The following is a 26,253-nucleotide window of genomic DNA, read 5'->3' on the forward strand; positions in this document are numbered from 1 at the left end:
TGCTCCCCTCAGCAGTGTACTTCGTCGATCTGCCTGTTCTGCACCCCACTCTGTCTCTGGTGAATCCTCTCACCCTCCGCATCTCTGGCCTGTACCCCAGCTCTGTATGAATAAATAAATAAATCTTAAAAAAAAAATTAGCCATAATTGTTGGACTTTTGAAGAATTCATGCTACTGTTCTAGGAAAATTCCAAGCACCCTTTTGAGTAACCTTTTTAAAAATTGATAAAAATTTGAGTAACCTTTTTAAAAATTGATGAAAATAGTGTTAATTTTCTCTGATTTTTTTTTAAAGGCATATTTATTTGTGCATACAGAACTGGGGTACAGGCTAGAGGTGCAGGGGCGGTGAAGAGGATTCACCAGTTTCTCTCCAGTTTCTTTGATTTTTAGTTGATAGAACTATTGGATCAGAAGATGTTCAGAAATTAAGAATGTATTATGAAATGTGAGCATAAAATTATTTTTCAGTTGCAAAATTAGACTGTGTCTTTGATAATAACCGAGAAAAAAATAGACTGAAAATGACTTTATTTTGACATTAGTTTTGCTTATTTATAATTGTTCTGTTCTTAATTTTAGGCATGGAATTGTTTGAAGAAGCATTGCGTCGATGGGAGCAAGCTCTAACTTTTCGAAATAGACAGGCTGAAGATGAAGCCTGTGGTTCCATTAAATTGGGTGCAGGCGATGCCATTGCTGAAGAAAGTGTTGATGTAAGGGTGATCTCTGAGAGTGTTCTTCATAGTACCAAACTACTTTCAATGTTGATTGAGTATTCTAGTTTTTTGTTCCACTTAATAGACATTTATTTTTTCCCTTGGAGTTAATGTAAAGGTCTTTTTCATTGGGCTTTTTCTGTCCAGTTAGTTGTTAAATCTCAAATTTGCTGTTAAATCATTAAATTTCCTAATTTTGCAAAAATATATAGAATTAATGATTTTAAAGAAAACCTTAAAGTCAGATTTCTTCTTTGGGTCTCATTAATTGCTGCTATATTCATATGGACTGGTCGGTATTGATCTGCTAAGTATCAATTCCCAAATTTAAGCATGTTGCAAACTACTGTAGGGTTTTTCTTTCTTTTTTTTTAAATTTTATTTATTTATACATACAAGAACTGGGGTGTAGGCCAGAAGTGTGGGGGATGGGGATAAAGGATTCACCAGCGACAGAGTAGGGAACAGGACAGGCAAAGCTACTGAAATACATTGTTGAGGAGAAGAGTGGGCAAGACAGAAGAGGTCTGCTGTATCTTGTGAGTCAGTTCCCTGGCCAGGGATTGAACTCATACTGCAGTAGCTGGCCATAGTCCCCTCCATGGGATTTCTAATTCAGTGGTACTGAGGAAGTCCTGGAGATGACAAATTTATATTTCAATAAGTATCCTAGATGATATTGATATTACCGGTCCAGGTAGCATATTTTGAGACTCTGATCTAATTTAACTCCTTCACTATACAGGTAAAGAAAGTGTATCCCTGTAAATAGAAGTAATTTTGCTAAAGATGACTAGAAACACAGGCCTATACAGGTAAAGAAAGTGTATCCCTGTAAATAGAAGTAATTTTGCTAAAGATGACTAGAAACACAGGCCTCCTCCTGACTTCCATTAGTAATTTTTTGACTGCTCACCAATGGTTTTTTTTATATCCCATACTTAATGACTTTCATTTAAAAATGGAAACTATTTAGAATTTTAACATTATATTCTAATATTTGTTGTGTGTACCTTTTTGCTCTTTGTAGGATATTATTAGTACAGAATTTATCCATAAACTTGAAGCACTACTGCAAAGAGCGTATCGTCTCCAGGAGGAGTTTGAAGCTACTCTGGGGGCATCTGATCCAAATTCCTTGGCTAATGATATTGGTAAGGGGAATGTTTTATATGGTTTATATGTGATTTTCTTCTTGTGTGTGTGTTTTTTTTCTTTCAGTTTTGTTCTTCAGGCGAATTTAATGCCGTTATGATATAAATTCAAGTATATAACCATAGGTAGGATTTTGACATTATTTTAACATTACACTTTGTGAAAATATCTTGGTTAAAGTGTATATAAACTAAGTTGAAAAGGCTTTCTCAAAACTTATTTATTAATGAATATTATTTTCTCATCTGTCATTTCCATATATCAAAATGTTATGGCTATGCTAAAAGCAGAGAAATTAGTAAAAAATACTCAAATCTAATGACATAAACACAGTGTAATTCATAATAATATAAAAATGGGACAGAGGTGCACCATTTCAGAGGTGCATGTAGCTTGTTTAAAATATTTTAAATGATTGTGTTTCTTAGATCTCACTTGATCTTGACTTCTGGTAATGCTTCAAAGACTGAAATGAGACAACACTATATTACATCTCTTTGTTAAAAATAATGAAATTTTTTTATTGTGAGGAGTTTGGTGTTTTCCAGTAAAACTAATTAAAGAATGCTAAGTTTTTCCACATTTATTTCTGAACATAAAAGGCTGGTTATCTTGTAATATGCATCTCAGATTTGGCCTAAAGTTTCTTTTTCCTAGTAAATGTAGAGGTTGGCAGAGCTCAGCTTTGATTTCTTCATGCTAACAGTTTATAAATATTTCTTGAGTATTGTTCTATAGGGTCTGCTTTGGTTTCATACTGTTTCTGGATAAAAAGACCCTGGAACAGATGACTTATTCTGGGGACCTTCAAGTAGTTCTGAGGAAATTTGTTAATTTGAAATTGTAAATGGATATAGGGTTTCTAGAGTGGGATCCATTATCCGTCTATACATTTGGTTAAGCTTAGGATTGTTGTAAGCCTCTGGCCTCTCCCATATCTTAACCTGGGCGATCACTGGCTATTAGGTTGTCAGGCTTTTCTCTGCAGTCTTATAGTGTCTTGCTCTATTGTTTTTGGAGATACCATTTGACTTGAAGCTGTTATATTTTGTTTCTTTGTGGGAATTGTTTGGATATTGTTCCTTTATGTAAATTTCCATTTTTAAATTTCTAGATTGAAAGACCCAAGACAAACAAGTAAGGGAATATATCTGTTATATCTGCTACTTGATACTAATCAAAATTATTTAAAAGGTAATTAATTATCCTCATTTCCTAACCATCAGCTCACTTACACATTTATGTTATTGAGAAGCAATTTGTAGTTAATAGTCAGAAATTAAGTAAAAATTATAAAGAGAGACTAGTAAAGCCTTCAGTGCTTCAGGGGTAAATTTAAACTATTAATCTGTCTTTAGTGAATACTTTGTTGTTTTAGAATTTTTTTCTTACTTGAAATTAAAATTTATTTACTCTTACAAATTTGAACGTTTTTAAGTTGGACTATTTCTTAGCAAACATCTAGACTATCTCCTTCCTGTATTTAATTTCTAATAGCTTCATTGTTTGCATGTTACCAGGTACAGTCCCTTTGCTAAGTTTCTTCTCCATGTCAGACTCTATTTTGAGTAATAGTTACCTCACTTAGTCCTCACAACAACTATTGGGAGGTAAGTATAGTTATCATCCTCTTTTTTAGAGGTACAAAGATATAAGTTCCCCCAATAACATAGTTAATGAGTAGCAGAGCCTAAATATGGACCAAGGCAGGTTGACCTTAGAGTCCATCTCTTAACCACCATGCTTTATTATTGCCTTCCCAATTCAAATACACACATGTTGGCTGCTCTCCTGCCCACCTGTCAGTATGCAGGTGCCTCTCTTTGCTTCTCTTTTTCCTGAAAAAGTCATCTTTTAAAATGTGAAAAAATAAAATAACAGACATCTTCTTTAAATGGGCTGATTATAAACTTTTGTGGACAAGGTTATGCCTATCAGCAAAACTCCCTGGAAGAAATGTAATCCTAGCAGGCACCCTAGAAATCCCATAGTTCCTGAAGTAAGGAAACTTATTCTAGTAAATTCATTTAGTTTGGATCTTCTTTTCCTTTCAAATATTTTCCTTCCTCCATATATATGTGGGAATGTGCGGTTAACTCGGTTTGCATTCTTCCTCTCACAGGTACACGGTAGACAAATTTCACTCATTTTGTGGAAGGAAGTTACAAGGTTAAACAAGGAATCAAAGGAATGAACTGCTCTTTCCACCTGAGGGAATTTATTGTAGTGCTTTATTGAATTATTGGATTACTCTTTGGTCTAATTGTCCTTTGGTTTAGATCCTTATAATAACCAAAAGTACAGTCTGTTAGGCCCTGGCTTCACCTTTTGTTAGCTGTGTAATTATATAATTTATCGAAACTCAGTTTTGTTATCTGAAAAATGGTCATATAGTACCTAAAATAATTATCTTTTCATATCTTCGTGTCTTCTTTTATTTCTTTTAGCAATGCCTTATGGTTTGCTTAATATAGGTCCTTTACTATTCTTTAGGTTTATTCCTAGGTATACTATTTTTTTTCTATAAGTGTAAATTGGATTGTTTTCTTAATTTCTTTCTCTTCTAGCTCATTGTTTACTTATAAGCAGGCAACTGATATTGATATTGTAACCTGCCACTTTGCTGACCTGACTTACTGTTTTAGTTTTTAGTAAAGTGCTTAAGGGTCTCCATATATTATTATGTCAGCTGTACAGTTGTTTTTTGGATCCAGGATTTAGATAATATAGTTATTATTCTTACTAAGTTATCATTTCTGAGTCATTATTCTGAATTAAGATAGCTTTAGATTTTGATCTGACAACCCTCTCAACTTTTCATTATTTTCTTAGACTTTTTATCACCCACACCAAATGTGTGGGTTTTCCATTCCAAGCAATTCTCCAAGCAGTTCTCTGCAAATACCAACTGAGAATTCTACAATGTAATTGAGTTCTGACATTAGCTACCCGGGGTTGGGACAGATCCACAGATTAAGGGTTCAACCCCGTAAGACAGTCTCCCACTCAAAATGCCAATCACAAGTCCAGTTACCCCATATGTCTGATATATAAATCATTGATGGTGATAGGGTTCCCACGACTTCCTCTTCTGACAGGATGGTTTGCTAGAACAGTTCAGGAAAACACTTAATATTGCCGGTTTATTATAAAAGATATAACTAAGTAACAGTCAAATGGGACAGATGTATAGTTTAAGATAAGAGGAATGGGGCCAGAGCTTCAGTGCTGTCTCCAGGCTCAAAAACCTCCTAAACTTTATGTGTTTACCATTCTGGAAACACTCTGAACCCTATAGTTTAGGAGACTCCATTTTGTGGGCATGGTTGATTACCATGTAGACAAATTACATCATTGACCTTTGATGATTAACTTCACCCCTTAACCCCACCCTTCTTGGGACTTGGGGTAGGAACTGAAAGTTCTACCCTTCTAGTCACATGGGTCTCTTAGAAACTATCATGCTCCAAGAGTTTCTCATTCCATAAATTGAGGTTTGTTTGAGAACCTGACCTCCTCTCACCCCATGATTCATAAATTCCAAAGATTTTAAGAACTCTGTGCCAATAACTAAAACTAAATATATATATAGGGCCTCCCTGGTGGCTTAGGGGTTAGGTCTCAGTGCTGTCACCAGTACAGCTTGAATTCAATCCTTGACCAGGGAGCTGACCCACATTACATCACAGCAGACCTCTCCTTTCTCACCCACTGCTCCCCTTAGCTGTGCATTTCAGTAAATCTGCCTGTTCTATTGCCCACTCTCTCTGGTGAACCCTGTCAGCCCCCTGCCCTACACCCCAGTTCTTTATGCAAAGATAAATAAATAATTTTTAAAAGAAATATACTTATATATACACACACAAACACACACACATACATACATATATACATGTATGCATATATATATAAATGTGGGTGAGTAGAACCTTCTCAAAACTTATTTCACTAATTTAGAATTCAAAATATAAACAGGGACTCTACTTAATATTATTTATGCTGTTCAGAGTGGATTCATTTGCTAATACTAGCTTATAGGAGTATAGGACAGTTTAAATCCTCCTCAGCATGATTCTTATAGTATATTTTAAATGGTCTTAGCTTTTTATTTTCTGGATCCATAGTACATTTAAAAAATTTCTTTGAATGTTTTTAGTTTCTTACACCATTGTTCATTTTTATATAATATTTGATTTTCCCCACAGATGTAGTCTGCATAAATCTCCCACCACAGCATCTGTGAGTCATCACCATATTTCCTTATGCTCTTCTTCCCTCCCATTTTGACTCCTTTTTCTCCCCTCTCCTGCTCTATGACTCAGATCTATAGTAGCATTTTTCTTTTCAGATAACAATGTGTTTATTGAAAGAAAATTATATCCATCTAAAAAATAGCAAATTTAGATAATTTTTTGAGTTACTGATTATTTGATTAGTTTTAGTAGGTGAAGTTAATAACAGTTTAAAAAGACATAAAATAAGTCAATTGTACCTCAGCTTTTTCACATATTTGGTATGATTTGAACATTTGATTATGGTGATGGTTGCCCAGCTTTATAACTATATCAGAACCTTATTGAATTTTACACTTAAAAGGCAGTTTTATGGTGAGTAAATTACACGTCAGTAAACCTTTTAAAAATGTAATATGGTTGCTGTTTTACTGATTTTAATTTAAGTGAAATTTCATAAATTTGAAATAATGCAAAATAGCACTTACTTTTAAATAATGCAAATCCTACAAAATTAAAAAAAAATCATCAAGGATCGCTTAATTTCAAAACTGGTGGACATGGTGAATTATGATCATGTTTACTAAGTAGGTGGAAACCTGAAACATGCAGTGTCCTGTGTGAATAGCCGGTGAATGGTACTGTTGGTTACATGCACAGAAACTTCTCCAAGTAGTTTTGGTTATTATTGTATTGTTATTTGACTTTTATTGTTAAATTCAGTTAAACAAATATTTTATTGAAGTAACATTTACAGCATTGTAAAGGCTTCAGATTACATCATTATAAATCAGTATAATACATTAAGTTCACCACTGAAAACTAATTTCAGTCTTCACTATACAGCTTAATTTTTTTCTTCAGTTTACCTAATTCCTGTCCCCCTTTTCTTCCACTAATTTGGATATATATACATAGTAATCTAAAATTTATTTCTGTTTCATTTAGTTCATCCACTTGTTTTGTTTTGTTATTTACCAAGTCTGAGTGAAATCATATGGTATTTGTCTTTTTCACCTCTATTTCTTTTTTTTTTTTAGAAGATTTATTTATTTATGCTTACAGAACTGGGGTACAGGCCAGAGGTGTGGTGAGTGAGAGGATTTGCCAGAGTCAGAGGGGGGAGCAGAACAGGCAGACTGAGAAGTACACTGCTGAGGGGAGCATTGGGAGGGTCAGGAGAGGTCTGCCACGCCATGTGGGTCAGCTCCCTGGCTGGGGATCCAACTCATGCTACAGGGGCTTTGAAGAGCCTCATAATGCAGTGCTTTAACCTGTTGCACCACCAGGGAGGGCCCTTTCACCTCTATTTCATTAAGCACAGTACCCTCTAGGTCCATCCATATTGTTACAAATGGCAGGAATTCATCTTTTTTTTCCCCCTTTAATAGTTACATAGTACTCTCTTATGTATGTATATACTACACCTTTATTCAGTTACCTACCACTGGCACTTAGGTTTTTTCCAACTTTTGGTTACTGTAAATAATGCTGCAGTGAATATATTTTTTCCAATTAGTGATTTTGTATTTTCTGATTAAATACCCAGAAGTGGGATACCTGGATAGCAATCTAGTTAAAATTTCTTTAGTAGGGCCCTCCCTGGTGGCACAGCACTAAGAAGCTGAAACCACTTCAGCATGAGTTCGAACCCTGCCCGCCCCAGAGGTTATCCCACATGGAGAGGCAGACCTCTCTTGACCCGATCACTGCTCCCCTCAGCAGTGTACTTCGTTGATCTGCCTGTTCTGCTCCCTGCTCTGTCTCTGGTGAATCCTCTCGCTGCCCCTGCACCTCTGGCCTGTACCCCAGTTCTGTATGCATAAATAAATAAATCTTTAAAAATGAATAAACAAAAAAACTATAAAAAATTTCTTTAGTAATCTTCATATTGTTTTTTTGTAATTTCTGCACCAGTTTGCCTTTCTGCCAGCAGTGTACAGGCTTTCCTTCTCTTCATTTACCCTAGGGTCATTTTTATATTCTGCAGTATTGTCATTTAAGTGGTCATTAAATTAAATGTGGTAAATACTAAAACGATCAAAGAACTGCTGATACTGCTTCTGTTAATTCAATACAGAGGATGCTGTAAATATCAGCGTGCATGCTGATAAAATAAAAGAGCAAAATTAAAGCAGAGGCACTTTCATTTTTAAAATTAATGAACTTCTGGCAACCTAGATCTTTAAAAAGAACCACACTAATACACTCCTAAACCAAGTGATCATCTGGTTAAAATAGGAAATAATTTTTCTATATAAGAAGGAAAAAAAAATAGTGACATAGAAAGAAGCCTTCACTACAAATACTTTGTTTCAAAAGCATTCTAAAGCATAAGTTTTATTAATCAGTCATAGTACTTTAAGGCTTATGCTTGAAAAAGCACTATAGTTATAATATATTTCAATGCCTCTTTACATTTATTTCCATAGAAAAATAGCTTTGACTTAGGGCTTGAATTATGTTTTAAGGCATAAATTCCTTGCATAAAATATAACCCACTTTTCTTATGTAATGTGTCTTTTGCCCTATTCTGTACCAATATTTCCTTAACCATTCTGAATCAGGGAATCATTACTGGACATATTTCTATATTTGCTCATACCAAAAGTTTACTCCTGACTTAAATAATAGTTATGTTTTCTATTCCTACTACTATAAAATGAAATGAAGGTTTATAGTAATTCTCTAATATTTAAAAAGTTTCTCCTTATTCACTTACGAGAGACTGTTTTGTGTTAAATGCAAGGTGTTGAAATCACTAGAGGGCAGCACATTTTATCTACATATTGAATGCCTGGTGACTCATAAATGCCATTCTGTGCTGCTCTTGTAGCATTGGGAGTTAAATTTAGGTCATCGCTTTTTCTGGCATGCTTTGGATACCCCTGCCAATATAACTCAGAGTGAGAGAGCTCGGAAGTTATGCACAGAGGCTTGAAAGAAATATCATTAGTAGTTTTTCTATTAGTTTTTACAGAATCTAGAAGCATTACATTTCTAGTTTCTGTCTTTCAGAGAATTTATAGTTCTCTTAGTTAATAACTGTTAAATTATAGTTTTGTTATTATAATTTTTAAAGGTGAAAACAAAAACTCAAGTATGATTTCGACTACAGTCAGTCTAGCTTCATGCTTAAGAGCATGACTTGGCAATCAAAGATGAGTTGAAATCCTTGCTCTGCCACTCTTACTAGCTATGAAACCTAACCAAGCCTGATCTTTGTTAGACTAAAGCTTCATCTGTAAGATGGAGAACTATGTATACTGGTTTCCTTCACTGTCTGCCTCTGGGAAAACAATTATCATTAATTTTTATGGAAGAATATTTGAGCATTCCCATATCCAGATATAACTGCTAAATCATACCACATAGTAACAAAATCATACCACGTAGTAACATTTATTTTTGGTTAGAGAGGAAGCCTATATTAGGAAAAATATCATGGACTTGTGAAGATTAAATGAGATAGCTTATATCCTAATTTAGCATAGCATAGGTAAATCCTTGTTATCAATTTGTATTGTGGATATATTTTAACATTTTTATAAGGCCCTGTCTAAGGTTATTTTTAAATTGAGTGGTTATAGGTAGATGGGTATTACAAGGTCATAATTCATTTTACAATGATAATGCTTCTTTTCCCCAGACAACATTCATTTTTTTCTGGGAATAAAGTTGACTTCTCATATCTTGGTAGTAACATAAATTGCATTTCTTGAAACAAGGTCTGGAAGCCTTGTTATTTATTTGAGGAAGTGAAAAAAGGTATTCTTTACAAATCTTTTTCTGTATTTCAAAAAGAAAATTGTCATCTGAAAGACAAATAGTTTGCTAAAATATTTACTCTCACTATAGAAAGATTATTGACTTTCCTTGATCACTGATCTTCCTATATGCATAGGAGGAAAACAAAAAAAATGGATTATCCTCCCTGTTGACAGCACTTACACTTATTTATCAATTTCTGTTGATTTTGCCTGAATAATAAGGTTCTTATTCTTTCTCTTTTCTCTTCATACTCTTTATATTTACTTGGATTTAATATACTCTCCCTGCTACTCTACATTATACTTTGTTTTTGGAATTATTTCCTCTGTGCAGAGCTCTTACTGTGTTATATCTTGGTTCTTACATCACTTTTTCTGACCTGTTTGTTTTAATGATTCCAAGTACTTGAGCCAGACTGAACAAGGTCTCTTCCAGAACTGAAGTCCTCCAAGATTTAGTTGCATAATCAATTCCCAGTTTTAGGTAAATTTTCCTTTTTTAATTCTTTGACTGATGAGGTTCCTTATCATAATTACTATTTTTCTGCATCTGAAACTACTACCCCTGTACATTCTTCTCTGATTTTTCAAGCCAAAGGAAATAATTCATACCTTTTCTATTCTTTTATAATGGCACTTATTGTACTTTTAAAAATCCGTCACTGTGAGTTCTAAATATATGAAGAACACCAAAAAAAGCCAGATGCTAATTATTAAATAGTATTAATTTTACTTTGAACTTTCCCCACTAGTGACTGGGACTTCTCTGGAGAAGAGTGGCAATGTAGAGCAAATTTCTAGCACACTCACCCAGACAACTGTATAGCAATTCTCTGCCTTCTTTATAATCTCTACCATCAGTTCTGTCTGGAAAAAGGCAGCACAAAAGTGATGCATAACGGACTTTGTCCTTTCTTGACAGGGGGTGGGAGGAAGAAAAAATGTCAGCAGGACTGCACATCAGGAGGTATACAGTGACCAATGACTAAATCTCATTTTCTTTTCTCTGCTTACTGGTGACGAGGTTCTCAGCATTAAATTTCTCTCCCAATGGGAGGAGCAAATGAAGAAGTAAAGGGAGCAACAGAAAGCATTAAAATCAGTGTAGGTTCTTCCTGGAGAATAAAAGTGGAAGTCATACATAAAAGATGAAGTTGTGGGAGGTTTAATGATTTCTCCAGTGATACTGGTTACTTTTGATAACACATAATTTTTGGGTACATATCCAAAATCTTATATTAGAACTTAAACTCCTTGTGGGTTGATGACATATTTGTTGTTTTTTTCCCCCCATGGCTTATACTGTGACATCCTTAGCACGGTAGGATTGTACAGTATAGTAGGCAGTACGTACGGTACGGTATGTTGCAATGCAGTGGTTTTGTGATTCTTAAGATGTTTATCAGCTGCCCCTTTTAGCAACCTGGATTCCTAGGCCATTCCTTAAATCTATTGAATTTGAAATTTTGAGATTAGGACTGTGGAGTGCATTTTTCTTCTTTTTGGTATTTTATAAGTTTAGTTTAAAAAAAGTTCAAGTAATATATGTGTGATAGAAATATGGATGGGTAGTGGGCAGATAAGAATGGTGACATTAGGATTTTCTGTAAGTTAAGTAAATTGTTATAATTCCACTTTACTATTAAATATGGAACTAGTTTATTTTTAATCTAGAAGTAGAAATGTAACCAAATTAATTTCTTTAAAGTATATGAAAAAAAATACTATGGCTGTTTTATTATAGCTACAGTACTGCTACCATTGTCTATTTCTCTATATAAAATTTGAAAAAAGGGGCCTCCCTGCTGACCTAAGAGTTAAGTCTCAGTGTAGCTGTTGCTGGGATTGAATGAGTTTCATCCCTGGCCCAGGAACAATCTCACAGGGCATAGCAGACCTCTCCTGTCTCACCCACTGCTCCCCTTAGCAGTATTTCAGTCTGTCTGCCTGTTCTGCTCCCCACTCTGTCTCTGGTGAATCCTCTCATCCCCTGCACCTTTAACCTACATCCCAGCTCTTCTATGCATAAATAAATTTGCAAACACTGGTAGTGCTTTTATTTTTTTCTCCTGTCACTATAGTGGATTTTCAAGCATCTTTAGCTTTAAGATTTGTTGTTATTTTTTAAAATTTCCATTGTATCACTTCTCTTCAAAATGAAAGGCCAAGCATAAGAAAAATATAGAGAATATTTTTTAAAAGTTTTATCAGGGCCCTCCCTGGTGGCTCAGTGGGTTAAAGCACAGCACTGAGAATCTAAAGCCGCTTCCGCATGAGTTCAATTCCCGCCTGCCCCGGAGGTGACCACATGGTGTGGCAGACCTCTCCTGACCCGCCCGCTGCTCCCCTCAGCAGTGTTCTTCATCGATCTGCCTGTTCTGTTCCCCACTCTGTCTCTGGTGAAGCCTCTCACCGCCCCTGAGCCTCTGGCCTGTACCCCAGTTCTGTATGCACAAATAAATAAATCTTTAAAAAAAAAAATAAGTTTTATCAGATGCTAACATTGTATTTCCTGACTCTGTTTCTCTTTTTTTCCAGAGGTGTTTATTTTGGTGTTTATCATAAACTTGTGCTTGTATGCACCATGTTTCAGTGAACATGCTTGCATGCTTCTGCACATTTGCTGATGTATGTTTAGAATATTTTTTTAAAGCGGTGGTCACGAAATCACTTAAGTGGGTTGTAAACAACATTGAATGTGTGTGTGCACATGTGTATGTACAGCACACACATGGTCACATATAAACATATATTAGTCTTAAGAAACTTTTATTTGTATATTTATGTTTACTTGTCTGTAGGATTTCAAAATGCATTTCTTTGAATCTTGGACAGACAAGAATGATAGTCTGGCTATCGATGTGGGATTGAAGGATTTATCCCTTATTCTGGTCTTCTTACTTTTTGGAGTATTTGTACCACTTTGAACTTCCACCAGGACTATATGAGAGTTACTTCGCATAGCCTCATTTTGTTTGTGTTCTCTCTTCATTGTATCAAGATTTAAAATTTTAATGTTATCACATTTATCACTTTTCCTTATGGTTTGGGTTTTCTGTATATTTTTTAGAAGATATGTTATTTTCTTTGGGATTTCCTTTGGTATGCTTTAAAGTTTTGTTTTTCAAATTTTAGTTTTTAATCTGCTAATAACTGACTTTTTAAATGAATATTATTACTACTGTTTTTTAAACATTTTCATGGCTAGTTGCCACAACACCACTGTAAATAATATATCTTTTTCTCATTTATTTGAAATGACCCCTGAGATATATTGGGCTGTCTTATATTATGAATCTTTCCTGAACTCTCTAATGTGTTCTATTAGATTATTTGCCCCTGCATTATTTTTTTTAAAGATTTATTTATTTATTCGTACAGAACTGGGGTACAGGCCAGAGATGCGGAGGGTGAGAGGCTTCACCAGAGACAGACTGGGGAGCAGAACAGGCAGATCGAGGAAGTACACTGCTGAGGGGAGCAGTGGGCAGGTCAGGAGAGGCCTGCCACGCCATGTGGTCACCTCTGGGTCAGGCGGGGGTCGAACTCATGCGGAAGTGGCTTAAGCTTCTTTGTGCTGTGATTTAACCCGCTGTATTATTTTTATAGTGTCTTAATTATCGCAGCTTTATATAGTTTTATATGATGAACCTTGACACCTGCCAGAGTATGTCCATTTACTTTTTAAATTTTATTTATACATACAGAACTGGGGTATAGGCCAAACATACAGGGGCGGTGAGAGTGGGGAGCAGAATAGGAAGATCAACGAATTACACTGATGAGGAGAGCAGTGGGCGAGACAGGAGAGGTCTGCTATGCCATGTGGATCACATCCAGGGCTGGGAATTGAACTCCTACAAAGCAGCTGCAGTAAGCTTGCAGTGCTGCTCTCTAACCCATTGTGCCACCAGGGAGGGCCCTGTCCATTTACTTCTAAGAATTGCCTTGGTTATTCTTAGCCATTTACTTTTCAGTGTAAAGTCTGACCAAATTGCCAAGTTTCATGAAAACCTTTCTTGGCACTTAAGACTATTACATTTATAGGTCATTTATAAATGTGATATAGTTATTCATTTGTTTAGGTCTTTTATGTCTTTCATGATGTTTTATAATTGTCTCCATCGAGATCTTAGTCTTTCTTTATTCCTGGATCTCATAATTTTGCTGTCATTATACATGCTATATTTATAAAATTTAAGTTTTCTAATTTTTGTTGCTGGTATCTAAAATATTTGCATTTGAATATTATCAGTAGCCCTTCTGAACTCATTAGTTCTACCAGTAACTTGTCCTAAGTTCTTTTCTAGACTACATATCTGTGAATGATAATATGTATACATTTTTTTTTTGATCCTTTTTCTTTCTTTTCCTCCTTTCTGGTCTGGATTTTTTTTTTTTTTAAGATTTATTTATTTATGCTTACAGAACTAGGATACAGGCCAGAGGTATGGTGGGTGAGAGGATTTACCAGAGACAGAGTGGGAAGCAGAACAGACAGATTGACAAAGTATACTGCTATGGGGAGCAGTGGGCAGGTCAGGAGAGGTCTGCTGTGCCATGTGGGTCACCTCCCGGGCGGGGGATCAAGCTCATGCTGCCGTTGCTTCGGAGAGCTTCATAATGGAGAGCCCTCTGATCTGGGTATATTTTTATAGTCTTTTTGCCTCTGTAGAGTGCTATGTAGAAAGGAGGACCAAGAGTTAGTTGGTCCACTACACAGAATTAAAGAATGTGCCTCTGTTGCTAAAGGCCTCCCAATGAAGTACAGGAACTTGCCTTATCTTGATGTCAGGGACTCTTGGAAACTGCTCTGGCAAATATAGCTTAAAATTGTCCTTGGAATATTTCTTTCACTGTTTACTATGTGATGAAATTCAGATGAAATAAAGACTAAAGTCCTTATTTAGATTGCTTCTGGTCTGATTTGCTAATTAAGTCTTACTCATATGAGCAGTTAGTATAAACCCCAATATTAAGGCTCAAATTCTAAACTCCCTTTATAAAGCTGGAGATACTTCTTTCAACTTTTCCTTCCCACCTCCATTCTTTTCAGTATCTCCCAGATGAAGTGCACTTAGCTTGTTTTAGAGATTAAGATAAGAACTTGAAAGTAAACAGATCTGGTTTGACACAAGTCGTTACCTGCTGATTTCTCTGTTTTTTATTTTTTGCTCTATCATCTGAATAACAGTAATATTTTCTATAAGATTATATTATTTTCTTTAGTAAGTAAATAATTTTGTAAACTTTGGAAAATGCCAATAATGGGTGATAATTTCATGAATGTTTTATTATTTTTATTCCAAATGCACATCTGTGTGTATAATTTTGTATATATACTATATATATATATATATATATATATATATATATATATATTTCATGTAAAACAGAAATTAGTTACCTGAATTATTTTGGTTAAAATTAGACTTTGGTTGATAATAACAACTAAAGAGAGATTGGTAGAATGTTTATTTATTGGCAGAATATTTATTTCAGTAATAAGTACAGTTAGGAATTAAGGTTATTTACTCTTTACTCATTTGATTATATTAGGGTAAGATCAAGTTGCTGAATTAGTAACAGTGTAAAAAATAAACCTGGTTGACAACAAATGAAACTTGGTTATAGTTTCTTGGTGACATTATTTATTTGATGTGGTTTACATGAATAAACTTCAAGCTTATTAATTTCCACTTTTATTAGATTTCTTCTAATGTTAGTTGGACTTCATGGTTTGCCTGCTTACATTTCCATAAAGAAGAGAGTATACATTTGCAACAGCGGTACTATTAGCAGGCGATTCTGAATCCTTAAGTTTGATAAATGTTTTTTTCCTTTGGCTGAAGCAAAGGACTTTGAGATTCTTTTAAACTGATGTAGGAACAAATTTTAGCTCTTAAACAAACCAAGAATTTTTGTAGCTTAACAGCATATATTTCAGATATGTGTTTAGGTCTGTTTATAATCTATTTTTTGAACAGAATGAACTTATAGACTTTTAGGTCTGGAATTTTTATTTAGCAGACATTTGATTGTCTAGTATATGTTAAACATAATGTAAGGAACTGTGAGATTTCATCCTTTTTTTAGGCAATAGAGTCTGGTTTTATAGATCAACATTAAAAAAATGTGTAGCACAGTGGAGTAAGTTCTGTGATGATATGTTTAGAAAGTGCCATGAAAATATCAAAGAAAAGCATATGATTGGGGGATGGAGGGGAATCTCATGAAAAACTTTATAGGCATGACACTTGAAGAAAGTTCACGTTCTTTGAGCAGATGGTTGAAAATAGGACATTCCAAGCAGAGGGAACAACATGGATCCGGGTGTAGAGCGGAATTTGTTTAGGGAACTCTAAGCCATTTAATGTATCTTAGGATCACAGTGTATATAGGAGGGTGGTGGGAAATTAGAAAGTTGGAAGGAGATAAATCATGGTGTTCCTTTACTTTCTACCTTCAGGCAAAAGGGAACCTCTGAGAATTACAAGAAATCATAATTAAATCTATGTTTTTATAGGTGGTTATGGAAGGACTGACTGCCACATTTTAAATATTTTAGCCATCATCCTTCCTGCTCTTTGATATATAGGATTCATTGAGGCAGTAAGACATCCCTGAGGGGAAATTAGAGAGTTTTCCAGACTGATACTGATTGCACAGATAGTCTGACAGAGGATAGGAAAAGTTGCAAATGAGCCCTCCGGTGCACTAGAGAGATATTATTCTTTTTTTAGGTAAGCAGCCAAATAGAACATTTAGTAATATTGTATGAGGCTGGCAGCAAAAGGAAATACCTCAATCTGTCATCCTGAGTCAAATGTCAGAGAGCCCAGAGTTGATGCTCCAAAGACTGTCCTTTTCCTTTTCTGCAGAATCACTGTGGTTGGAGGATAAACTCCCTGAGGGTTTATTTTTAGAGAGTGACATGAATTACAAGCTTAACTTGAATACGCAGATCTCTAAATATACAGAGTACAATTTGTAAAACATATGAGAAATTTGGCCTAGTACTTTCTTCCTATGTATTAAAGCTTATATTAATTTCCAAGTATTTATTTAGTACTAATACAAAGTGAAGTCTAACTGTTGTGTATATAACCAAGTCAAGTATGTTCAGAACAGGAAGTAGTATAGTGAAATTGCTGGGATGCCAAAAACAAGGGAAATTCCTGCTATTGGCCTTTCTCTCTTTTTTATTCAACTTTTATTTGCTGTTACTCATTTTCCATTAGGAACTGTATTTCCTTGTTAGGAATCACAGTTGTTATGTTAGGAAATCATGGCATATAAATTTTGATTAATAGAGAAAGTCAGAGAGAACTGTTCTAGAAATTCTGGGTAGTACCATAGTATCAGGCTGTTTTTGTACATTTATTATCATTTCATGTAGGCAAAACTGTATAAGCCATAACACATTATAACATACTAGGAGCAGCTAATTATACAAATTATACACAAAGGCCAGCACTACTTTTCTATTCTTAACTTTGTTAACAAATTATAGTCAACTCTGGAAAATAGCTTGTCTTGTCAGCAGCAGGAACTTTTCCATTTTCAATAAAACCACAGAAAGCACAAGTCTCCAAATCATATTTAAACTGCTTTAAGAATCATCTGGAGAATAGATGCTGACATAAAAGTCAAATGCCATTGAGACATTTGGCAGGCGTCCTCTTCTTGCGGGTGTTATAAAATCCCCAGTGGACAGCCTGAATCTTAAAAGAAGAGTGGCATCTTTGGAATCTCCACTAGAGTCTTCTGAGGTTAAAATAGACTTGCTGCCTTCTAAGTGATAGAAAATAGAAAGTGTCCAGAGATGGCAAAAGTAAGACATGTAGAAAAACACACATGGATTGTTTTAAAGAAATAGATCCAGGCATGAAGTTCCAAGTTCCAGAACATGTATCTTCTAGTTTTTTACTTTTTCTCTTTTGAGCAAATTCTGTTTTGGAAAAAACTCAATATGTGAATTATGAGATTGTGAAAGAAGGAGAATGGCTTGAATCCAGTCAGATTTTTGGCCTAAAGTATATGACTGTTTACTTAGAAGTAAATATTATACATTCAGTGTTCTTCCAAAAAAGATCATCGTTTATGTCTATCTATGCATGAGTGCTTTAGATGTTCTGGGTAGCTAAGACAGCTTAATAAAAAGTTTGCTAAAAAAATTTAGATTTATCATTTTTAAAGATTAGGAACAAAAAGAGCCATTCAACTACGAGACAGTTTGGTAACTTATGGTATATTTTTTTCTATTTAATCAGCAAATTATGTAGAAAGCCTTCTTCTAGGCACCTCTAAGGTTGATGATGAATCATTAACAGACTTAAGCTGCATATTTCAGATTTACAAAATAGCATCATGAATTTAATTACTTTAGGGTTAGGTATTAGAAATAGAACATTATAGTACTCTGAGAACAGGTTAAAGTCATGTAACATGCTAAATGGCTTAGAGGAACACATGGGAGACTTTTTAAGATACAGATTTCATGTCTTGAGATGGTCTGGTTATAATAACATGTTTCACTTCGTTTTTAAAGTTAAACTTCATTTTTCAAACTTACTGGATATGAACAGATACATATTTATACTATGTGCAGTGCTTATTGAAAACTATAGGAACCATCAGAATAAAAATGAAAGAAAAGGAAAGGAAAAAGATGAGAAAGTTTATCTTCTCACATCATTTCAGTATAACTAGACAGACTATATATTCAAGCAATTGTTAAATAAAAATTCAGATACTGTTTTAAATAATATATTCTATCTTTTGCATAAAAATACTAGCGAGCATTTATTGAATATCTTCTATATATTAACTTGTTTTATTCTCATAATTTATGAGGTAGGTTTTATTCCCATTATACAAATGAAAACCCTAAAGAATGGAGAAGGTAAGAAACTTACCCCAGTTATACTGCTAAGAAGTGGCAGTCAAAATTTGAATTTAAGCTGCCTGGAACCAGAAACCATGATTTAAACACTTCTGTTGTTTTGCCTTACATAGAAACAGAAGTTTAGTTTTTGGAGAATATTTGCAAGGAATGGCCGCTGAGCTGTGTATTAGAAAACAGTATGTGTTTCTGGGCAATAGAGCAAAAGGGAGACGTTTATATTCTGGAGAAGATGCAGGAAAAACCAGAGACTTAAGTAAAGAATGCCAAAATTGCAGAAGTAAAAGTGAAAAATTATTTACCATTTACTGCACATCATGTATGTGCAGCTACAAATCACTCATTTAGGCCTTAGACAATTTCATTGTCATAATATTAATGACATATTGTTATCCCCAGTTTACTTAGCTATAAATGGCAAAACTGAGATCAGAATCCAAACACTTGCTGGCTAACTACATGGGCCTTTACTGTATGGCAAATGGGAGTATAGTGAATATACTCGACCAAAGTTCAGCGTCCTTTTAGTAGAAAACAAAAGTAGGTAGGCAGGGTAGGTGGCAACTATGGAAAGCTTTGAAAACCAGATCAGAAGCCATTGAAGAGTTTTATTGAAGAATGCCCCCCCCTTCTTTTTTTGTTCTAATTATAGTAAAACATTCTTAGCCAAAGACTATTCCTCTCTGACAGTTACATATATTAAATTAAATAGTTTGTGATAAACTTAGCACAATGCTTTGGGCACATAGTAGTCTCTCAAAAAATGTAAACTGAATCAGAATCCCCTAAAGAATTTTTAAAGAGGCCCTCCCTGGTGGCACAGCAGGTTAAAACACAGCACTGAGAAGCTAAAGCCACTTCAGCATGAGTTCGATCCCCGCCTGGGAGGTGATCCACATGACACAGCAGACCTCTCCTGACCCACTTGCTACTCCCCTCAGCAGTGTACTTCATCAGTCGGCCTGTTCTGCACCCAACTCTCTCTGGTGAATCCTCTCATGGCCCCTGTACCTCTGGCCTGTACCCCAGCTCTGTATGCATAAATAAATAAGTCTTAAAAATTTTTTTAACTCTTAGCACTGTAGATAACATGAGAAAGGAATTATTGTTTTAACTTGTTTTTTATTATTTTTAAAAGATTTATATATTTATGCATTCCAGTGCTGGGGTAGGCCAGAGATGAGGGAGGTGAAAGGATTCACCAAAGACAGAGTGGGGAGCTGAACAAGCAGATGAACTGAAACAAACTGCTGAGGGGAGCAGCAGGTGAGACAGGAGAGGTCTGTGTCATGTGGGTCACCTCCCTGGCCAGGGATTGAACTCATGCTGCAGTTCAAGCGGGTAGCTTCATAGTGCTACACTTGAATCCCTTGCACTTCCAGGGAGTGATCTTAACAATACTGCCCAGCAGAATAATAAATGTGTACCACAGATGTAACTGAATTTTCTAGTAGCCAAATGAAAAAGTAAAGAAGTACATTTTAATAACATCTATTCTTTTTTTTTTAACTCAGATAATTTTCAGTTAATAATATCTATTCTTAAGCACAGTGTATATTAAAATGCTATATGATTTTGGTATGATGGTTTCAAAATCCATTATGTATCTTCCACATGCAGCATAATAGCTCAGTCTGACTAGGCACATTCCATTTACTCCATAGACACAGGTGGCTAGTGGCTACCATACTGAATATCATAGCTTCATCATTTCATAGCTTGGAATGTGATGTCAGATGACCTGGGTTTAAATCCTGCCACATCATTTCTTAACTTTGTGAAAATGAACTTTATATTTAACCTTTCTATATCATAGCTTCTTGGTGTATGAAATGAAAAAGAAGACAGTACCTACTTCAAAAGGGTTGTTGTGAGAATTATGAAGTAACATGTAAAGCTTGGTTTTTAGCAAGTAGTAAGTACAAAACAAATGTTAATATTTTGTCATACTTTCACTGCCATCATTAAATAGCAAGCATCTCTTATCTTCCATTTCTTCTTCCTACAAATACTTGATTATGCCGAAATATTCCCATTTTGAACACTGATTCAAAAGAGCAAATTTATCGATGAACTAGTAGAAAAAGGTTGTGATAAATTTATGAGTGGTATTAGACTCTCTTACTACTATAACTACTACTACTACTACTATTACTACTATTGGTGTTCTGTAGGGTGCAGCTTATTTTCAACTTGCTATTATACTTGACAGACTCCATCAGATCTTTTGACATTCTGAACCTAGCGTCACAATACTTCTTCTTCTATCGGGGAATGAAATTCATGTCTAACAACAATTGGCATCTTTGCTACCAACATTGAAATTCAAAACATTTCACTGTCTTTTCTGCTTTCAGCTCTAAAATATAGAGACACATTGTTTTCATTCCTTCTGTTTAAATCCTTTGAGGAAAGTACACAAAACTAAAATGAACAGTGATTTATTATACGCTCTTGTGCAACTCTCATGTAGATTAAAAAAAAAAAAAACAACTGCCAAGTCCCTAGAAGGTCCCCTTGCAAAAACCCCCTCAAGTAATATTCCTCCCAACTACTCCCCTAAACCAATCACTGTCCTAATGTTTGTGTTAAATACTACTTCCTGGCTTTCTTCTAAGTGTATAGTGCTGATCATTATAGTTTAGTTTTTCCTGCTTTTGAATTTTATGTGAATGCAATAACACATATATAATTCTTCAGTCAATGTATTGTGAGGTTTATCTATCTAGGAGCAGGTAGAAGCAGTTCATTTACTTTTATTGTATAGAATTCATTGTATGACTATACCACAGTGTGTATATTCTATGACAGATGGATTTTTCTTTACCATTTTGGAGCTATTATAAGTGATGCCTTTATAAATATTTTTGCACATATATGCATGTGTTCCCTGTGAAATACGCCTAAGGACAAAATTACTCAGAAAGAATGAAGTCTTGAACTTTCGTAGCCAAACTTTCCAAAATGATTGTGCTAATTGACATTTCCACCAGTGGTCTATGATTTCTGTTGATGTACACCCTTAACAAAAACATTGTCTTTTTCTTCCAATTTAATTGACTATTCTTGTGGATATGTAATGATACTGCTTTGTGGCTTTAGTTTTTATTTTCTTGCTATGAAAAATGTGGTAAGAAGTTTCTGGAAATATTTGGTTTTCAATTTTCTGTGGTGTTCCTGACTTCCAGTACCACACTTAAGTTGATGATAGTCTTTTGAAAGGGTATTTTAAATTTTAATTGGATTCATACAAGCATTTGGTTTGAGATATTACCTAATATATTTTCTTTATATTCTTTATTAATTTATCTAAAAAACAGATGTATTATTTCTCTTCATAATTATGAAGCTGGCATTCAAGAATCATAACAATTACTGAAATGAAGTTCTGTGGCCTGTGGTTTTCAAAGTTTGATTTAATGAACAAATCTTTCCAGTTCCTCTGAGCTATTTTTCTTTGTTAGATTTTTTTTTTAAATAAAGTACAACCATGGTAACTGATCTGGATGACATTGAATGACTGGTTACTGTTGAGTGAAGTAAAACAGACTTTTAACAGCTCATGGGTAATGTCTGAAAGGTAAAGTGACTTAAGATAAATGTCTGTGTTCCACTCTGAAAATAGCAAAAGGCATATGGAACCAAGATTTAACTTAATTGCCTTGTAATTTAATCCTTCTTTAAAAGTACTTTGGTGTAATAAAAATTGTACTGTGATTTCATTTTCACTGTTAATAACAACAATGGAAAATAATTAAGCAGATAAAGGTTTGAGGGTTATAAATGCCAATAAAATTTTGTAAATAGTCAATTTCTCAAAGTGTGTGTGTGTACCATTAAAAATCACTTACGCACTAAAAACAGAATGAGAATTGTTCTGTGTAATTGGTGTCCGAAAGTGTCAGTTTTATAGCTGTTTTGTAAATGTAAAAAAATAGACTATTTTGTTCTGTGGTTTGATTTAAAAAATGTAATTTCTAAACAAAAATTTTTGAAAATTTCAATGTAATTTTTGAAAATAGAGTAACTTTGCTTCAGATTTTGTTCTATTAGTAATCATTATTAATCTTGGAAAATAAGTAGTCAAATGTCAAATACAGTCCCACCAAATGTAAGGTAGGGGAAAACATGTGTTGTGTTTGATGATTTTTGATACTGAGTAGGAATGAATCTTGTACCAAGTAAAGCTTATTCTCTCTCTGCTTGGCTTAGAGCTTGGAAAATAAATTGGTTGCAAAACTTTTGAGTTTAAATTAATGGTTTGGATTTTTCAAAAGTTCTACATTTCCTGTATAAAGTCATAAAACATTTGTATTTTCTGGTAGTTAGGGGTTTTAAAAAGGACTTGGAAAACTTCTAGTAAAAATAATGATCTTTATTTGGGGAAAATGATGAAATAGAAATTTCACAGAATGAAACCCAAAGAGATTTCTGGTTTCTTTCCAAACAAGGTAAATAACTGACAAATTGAGCAGACTGAGAGAGAATCAAAGAAATATATATGTGTACACACACACACACACACACACACACACATTGTTCTTTGTTTTCTCATACTTGTGGTAAAATTTGAAACATATAAATTCGTTTGCTATAATGTAGTCACATCAGTAAGCACTTACTATATTTATTTGGACATTTAATATTAACCTAATTCCTGAATAATATATGAAGATACTAATACCCGCATTCTCTATTTGGTGTATTGTTAATGGGAACCAGATTTAAGATCATTGTAGCAGTTACATTTGACCTTCAAGTGAACAAAGTAAATATCAATAGCCCAAATCTGATCATTTTTGATCTCTTGGTATTAAAATTGCCCTTTAACAACTTAAGAACTCAGAGAGATCTTATTTAATTATTTTAAATTGATCTACCTATCACAAGTGACTCACCAGACAATTTATGCTAATAACATTTTATTTGAACAAGCCTGCCAGTTTTTCCAATTTGAGTAAGACCACTTGCAATTAGATTGCTCTGTTTCAAATTATTTTTGGTGTGTGCTGATTTTACCTGGTATGGTAGATAATCCAGCTTCAGTTATTATATGACAATTTATTACATACTCAAAAACTATAATAATATGGAATTAAGTCTAAGTCTTTTTTTTTATTACAAAAGTGTCTAAGTCTTTTTTTTTTTTTTAAAGATTTATTTTATTTGTACATACAGAACTGGGGTACAGGCCAGAGGCTCAGGGGCGGTGAGAGGCTTCACCAGAGATAGAGTGGGGAGCAGAACAGGCAGATCAACGAAGTCCACTGCTGAGGGGAGCAGCGGGCGGGTCAGAAGAGGTCTGCCATGCCATGTGGTCACCTTCGGGGCAGGCGGGAATCGAACTCATGCGGAGGTGGCTTTAGCTTCTCAGTGCAGTGCTTTAACCCGCTGCGCCACCAGGGAGGGCCTCTAAGTCTTTTTTTAAGGTATAAACGAATATATTTTTTATAGCACTTTCTCCTCTGCTTGACACTGAATCAAACAGCACATATGCTTTAAGAGTCTTGTCAGATTATCGCTCATTGGTTTGTATTGTTCTATTAGCTTCCTATAATCTAAATAAAGACTAAAATTTAACAAATAGAAACCAACTATTGAATGTGAGATATGGCAATGATAAAGAATACCAATTTGTAAGCTTTTCCTCTTTTACTTTAAGATAAAGATACAGATATCACCACGAAGGGGAATGTGGATGACTTTGGCCTACGAGACACCTTGAGCATCGCATCAACTGACTCCTTTGCTTCAGCAGCAGAGGTAGGACTTGTATGTTCCTACTGAGAGTTTCTTGTTCTTTTTCAGCTGTTGAATAAATTTTGCCTTTATGCTATAATTCAGGTCAATAGTCATTTATTTAGTATTCTCTATCTGGTAGATACCAGGTACAGTTTAATGTAATCTGAATATAAATTCCCACAGGAGCTTTAGACAGAGGAACATGTATACACATACTTTAGAAGTTCTATGAATTTAATGGTTCTGGTGTGATGTTTACATTTTTAAGCCATTTGGAATTGATTTTTTGTGAGAGGCATACTATTGGGCTCCAATTTCATTTTTCTGTATGTGATTATTCATTTTTCCCACCACCATTTATTGACAAGTCTATCCAGGAGTATTCTGAGTTTCCTTATTAAACATTGACTGACCATCTATGCGAGGGTTTATTTCTGTACACTCAATTCTATTCCACTCTCTATTTTTATGCTAGTACCATGCTGTGATTACTATATCTTTGTTATGCAGGTTGAAATCAGTGATGTCTCTAGTTTTCTTATTTCTCTGGACTGCTTTCACTATTTGTGGTATTGTGTGGTTCCACACAGACTTTAGGATTGTTTTTCAATTTATGTAAAAAATGCCATTGGAATTTTGGTAGGAACTGCAGTAAATCTATAGATGATTTTAAGTAGTATGGGTATTTAGCACTATTAATTCTTCTGATACTTGAACATGGAAGATTTTTCCATTTATGTTATGTCTTCAGTTTCTTCATCTAAGTCTTTCAGTTGGAAAATTGAAAAATATATATATTTTCCACCTCTGATTAAATTTATCCCTGTGTATTTTATTCTTCTTTTTGCTATTATAGTGGGACTCTTTCTTAATTTCTTTTTATGATAATTTGCTGCTAGTATATAGAAATGCTACTGATTTTTGTATCTTGAACTTATAATAAATTCAATAGTTATTGAATTTATTATTTCTTGCAATTTTTTGGTGTAGTTTCTAGGATTTTCGATCTAGAGAGTCATATAATGTGCAAATAGAAATGATTTTACTTCTTTCTTTCTTTCCAATTTAGTTGCCTTTACTTTTCTTTGCCTAATTGCTCTGGATAGGAGTTTCAGTACTGTGTGGTAGGAGTGGTGATAATAGGCATCCTGGTCTTAGTCCTGATATTAGAGGGAAAATTAACAGCTTTTCACCATATGATGTCAGCTGTATGCTTGTCATATTTTTCCTTTAGTATGTGAGGTCTTTTTCTTCTATAACAAATCTGTTGAGAGTTTTTATTGTAGAATAATATTGTATTTTGTCAAGTACTTTTTCTTTTCCTGTTCTGTACACACTTATGTTCTAGATGGTTTGTCAGGTGTAGAATTGCTAGTAACTGCATTGTTTTTTTTCTGCCATGAGGAACAATATTCCTTAATGTGCTAAGGTTTCTTTGTAATATGCAACTTTAAAATATATTTTGTCAGCTGTTAAGTGTGCTCCTTTAACTATATTAAAGGTTTGATGAATTTAAAAAGTCTTTCATTTTTAAATTTTTAAATAATATAATGCTATGTCAATTATATCACAATTAAAAATTTAAAAATAAAAGACTTTAAATTTTAGGCCCTCCCTGGTGGCGCAGCGGGTTAAAGCACAGCACTGAGAATATAAAGCCGCTTCTGCATGAGTTCGATTCCCGCCTGCCTTGGAGGTGACCACATGGTGTGGCAGACCTCTCCTGACC

General features: G+C 34.4%; 1 protein-coding gene across 2 annotated transcripts in view; it reads left to right on the forward strand.

Moving 5' to 3' along the window:
- Nucleotides 1-26,253, forward strand: part of FAM73A (family with sequence similarity 73, member A) — a 64,618-nt gene that overhangs the window by 10,269 nt on the left and 28,096 nt on the right. For both annotated transcript variants that reach the window (XM_012722704.1, XM_004679138.2), the window contains exons 6-8: nt 584-717; nt 1,751-1,874; nt 24,445-24,545. In XM_012722704.1, coding sequence (XP_012578158.1) covers nt 584-717; nt 1,751-1,874; nt 24,445-24,545 — 359 coding nt within the window. The remainder of the gene's footprint in view (nt 1-583; nt 718-1,750; nt 1,875-24,444; nt 24,546-26,253) is intronic.

Source organism: Condylura cristata, unplaced genomic scaffold (genome assembly GCF_000260355.1).
Source record: "Condylura cristata isolate star-nosed mole 26May11 unplaced genomic scaffold, ConCri1.0 scaffold00008, whole genome shotgun sequence".
Lineage (NCBI taxonomy): Eukaryota > Metazoa > Chordata > Mammalia > Eulipotyphla > Talpidae > Condylura > Condylura cristata.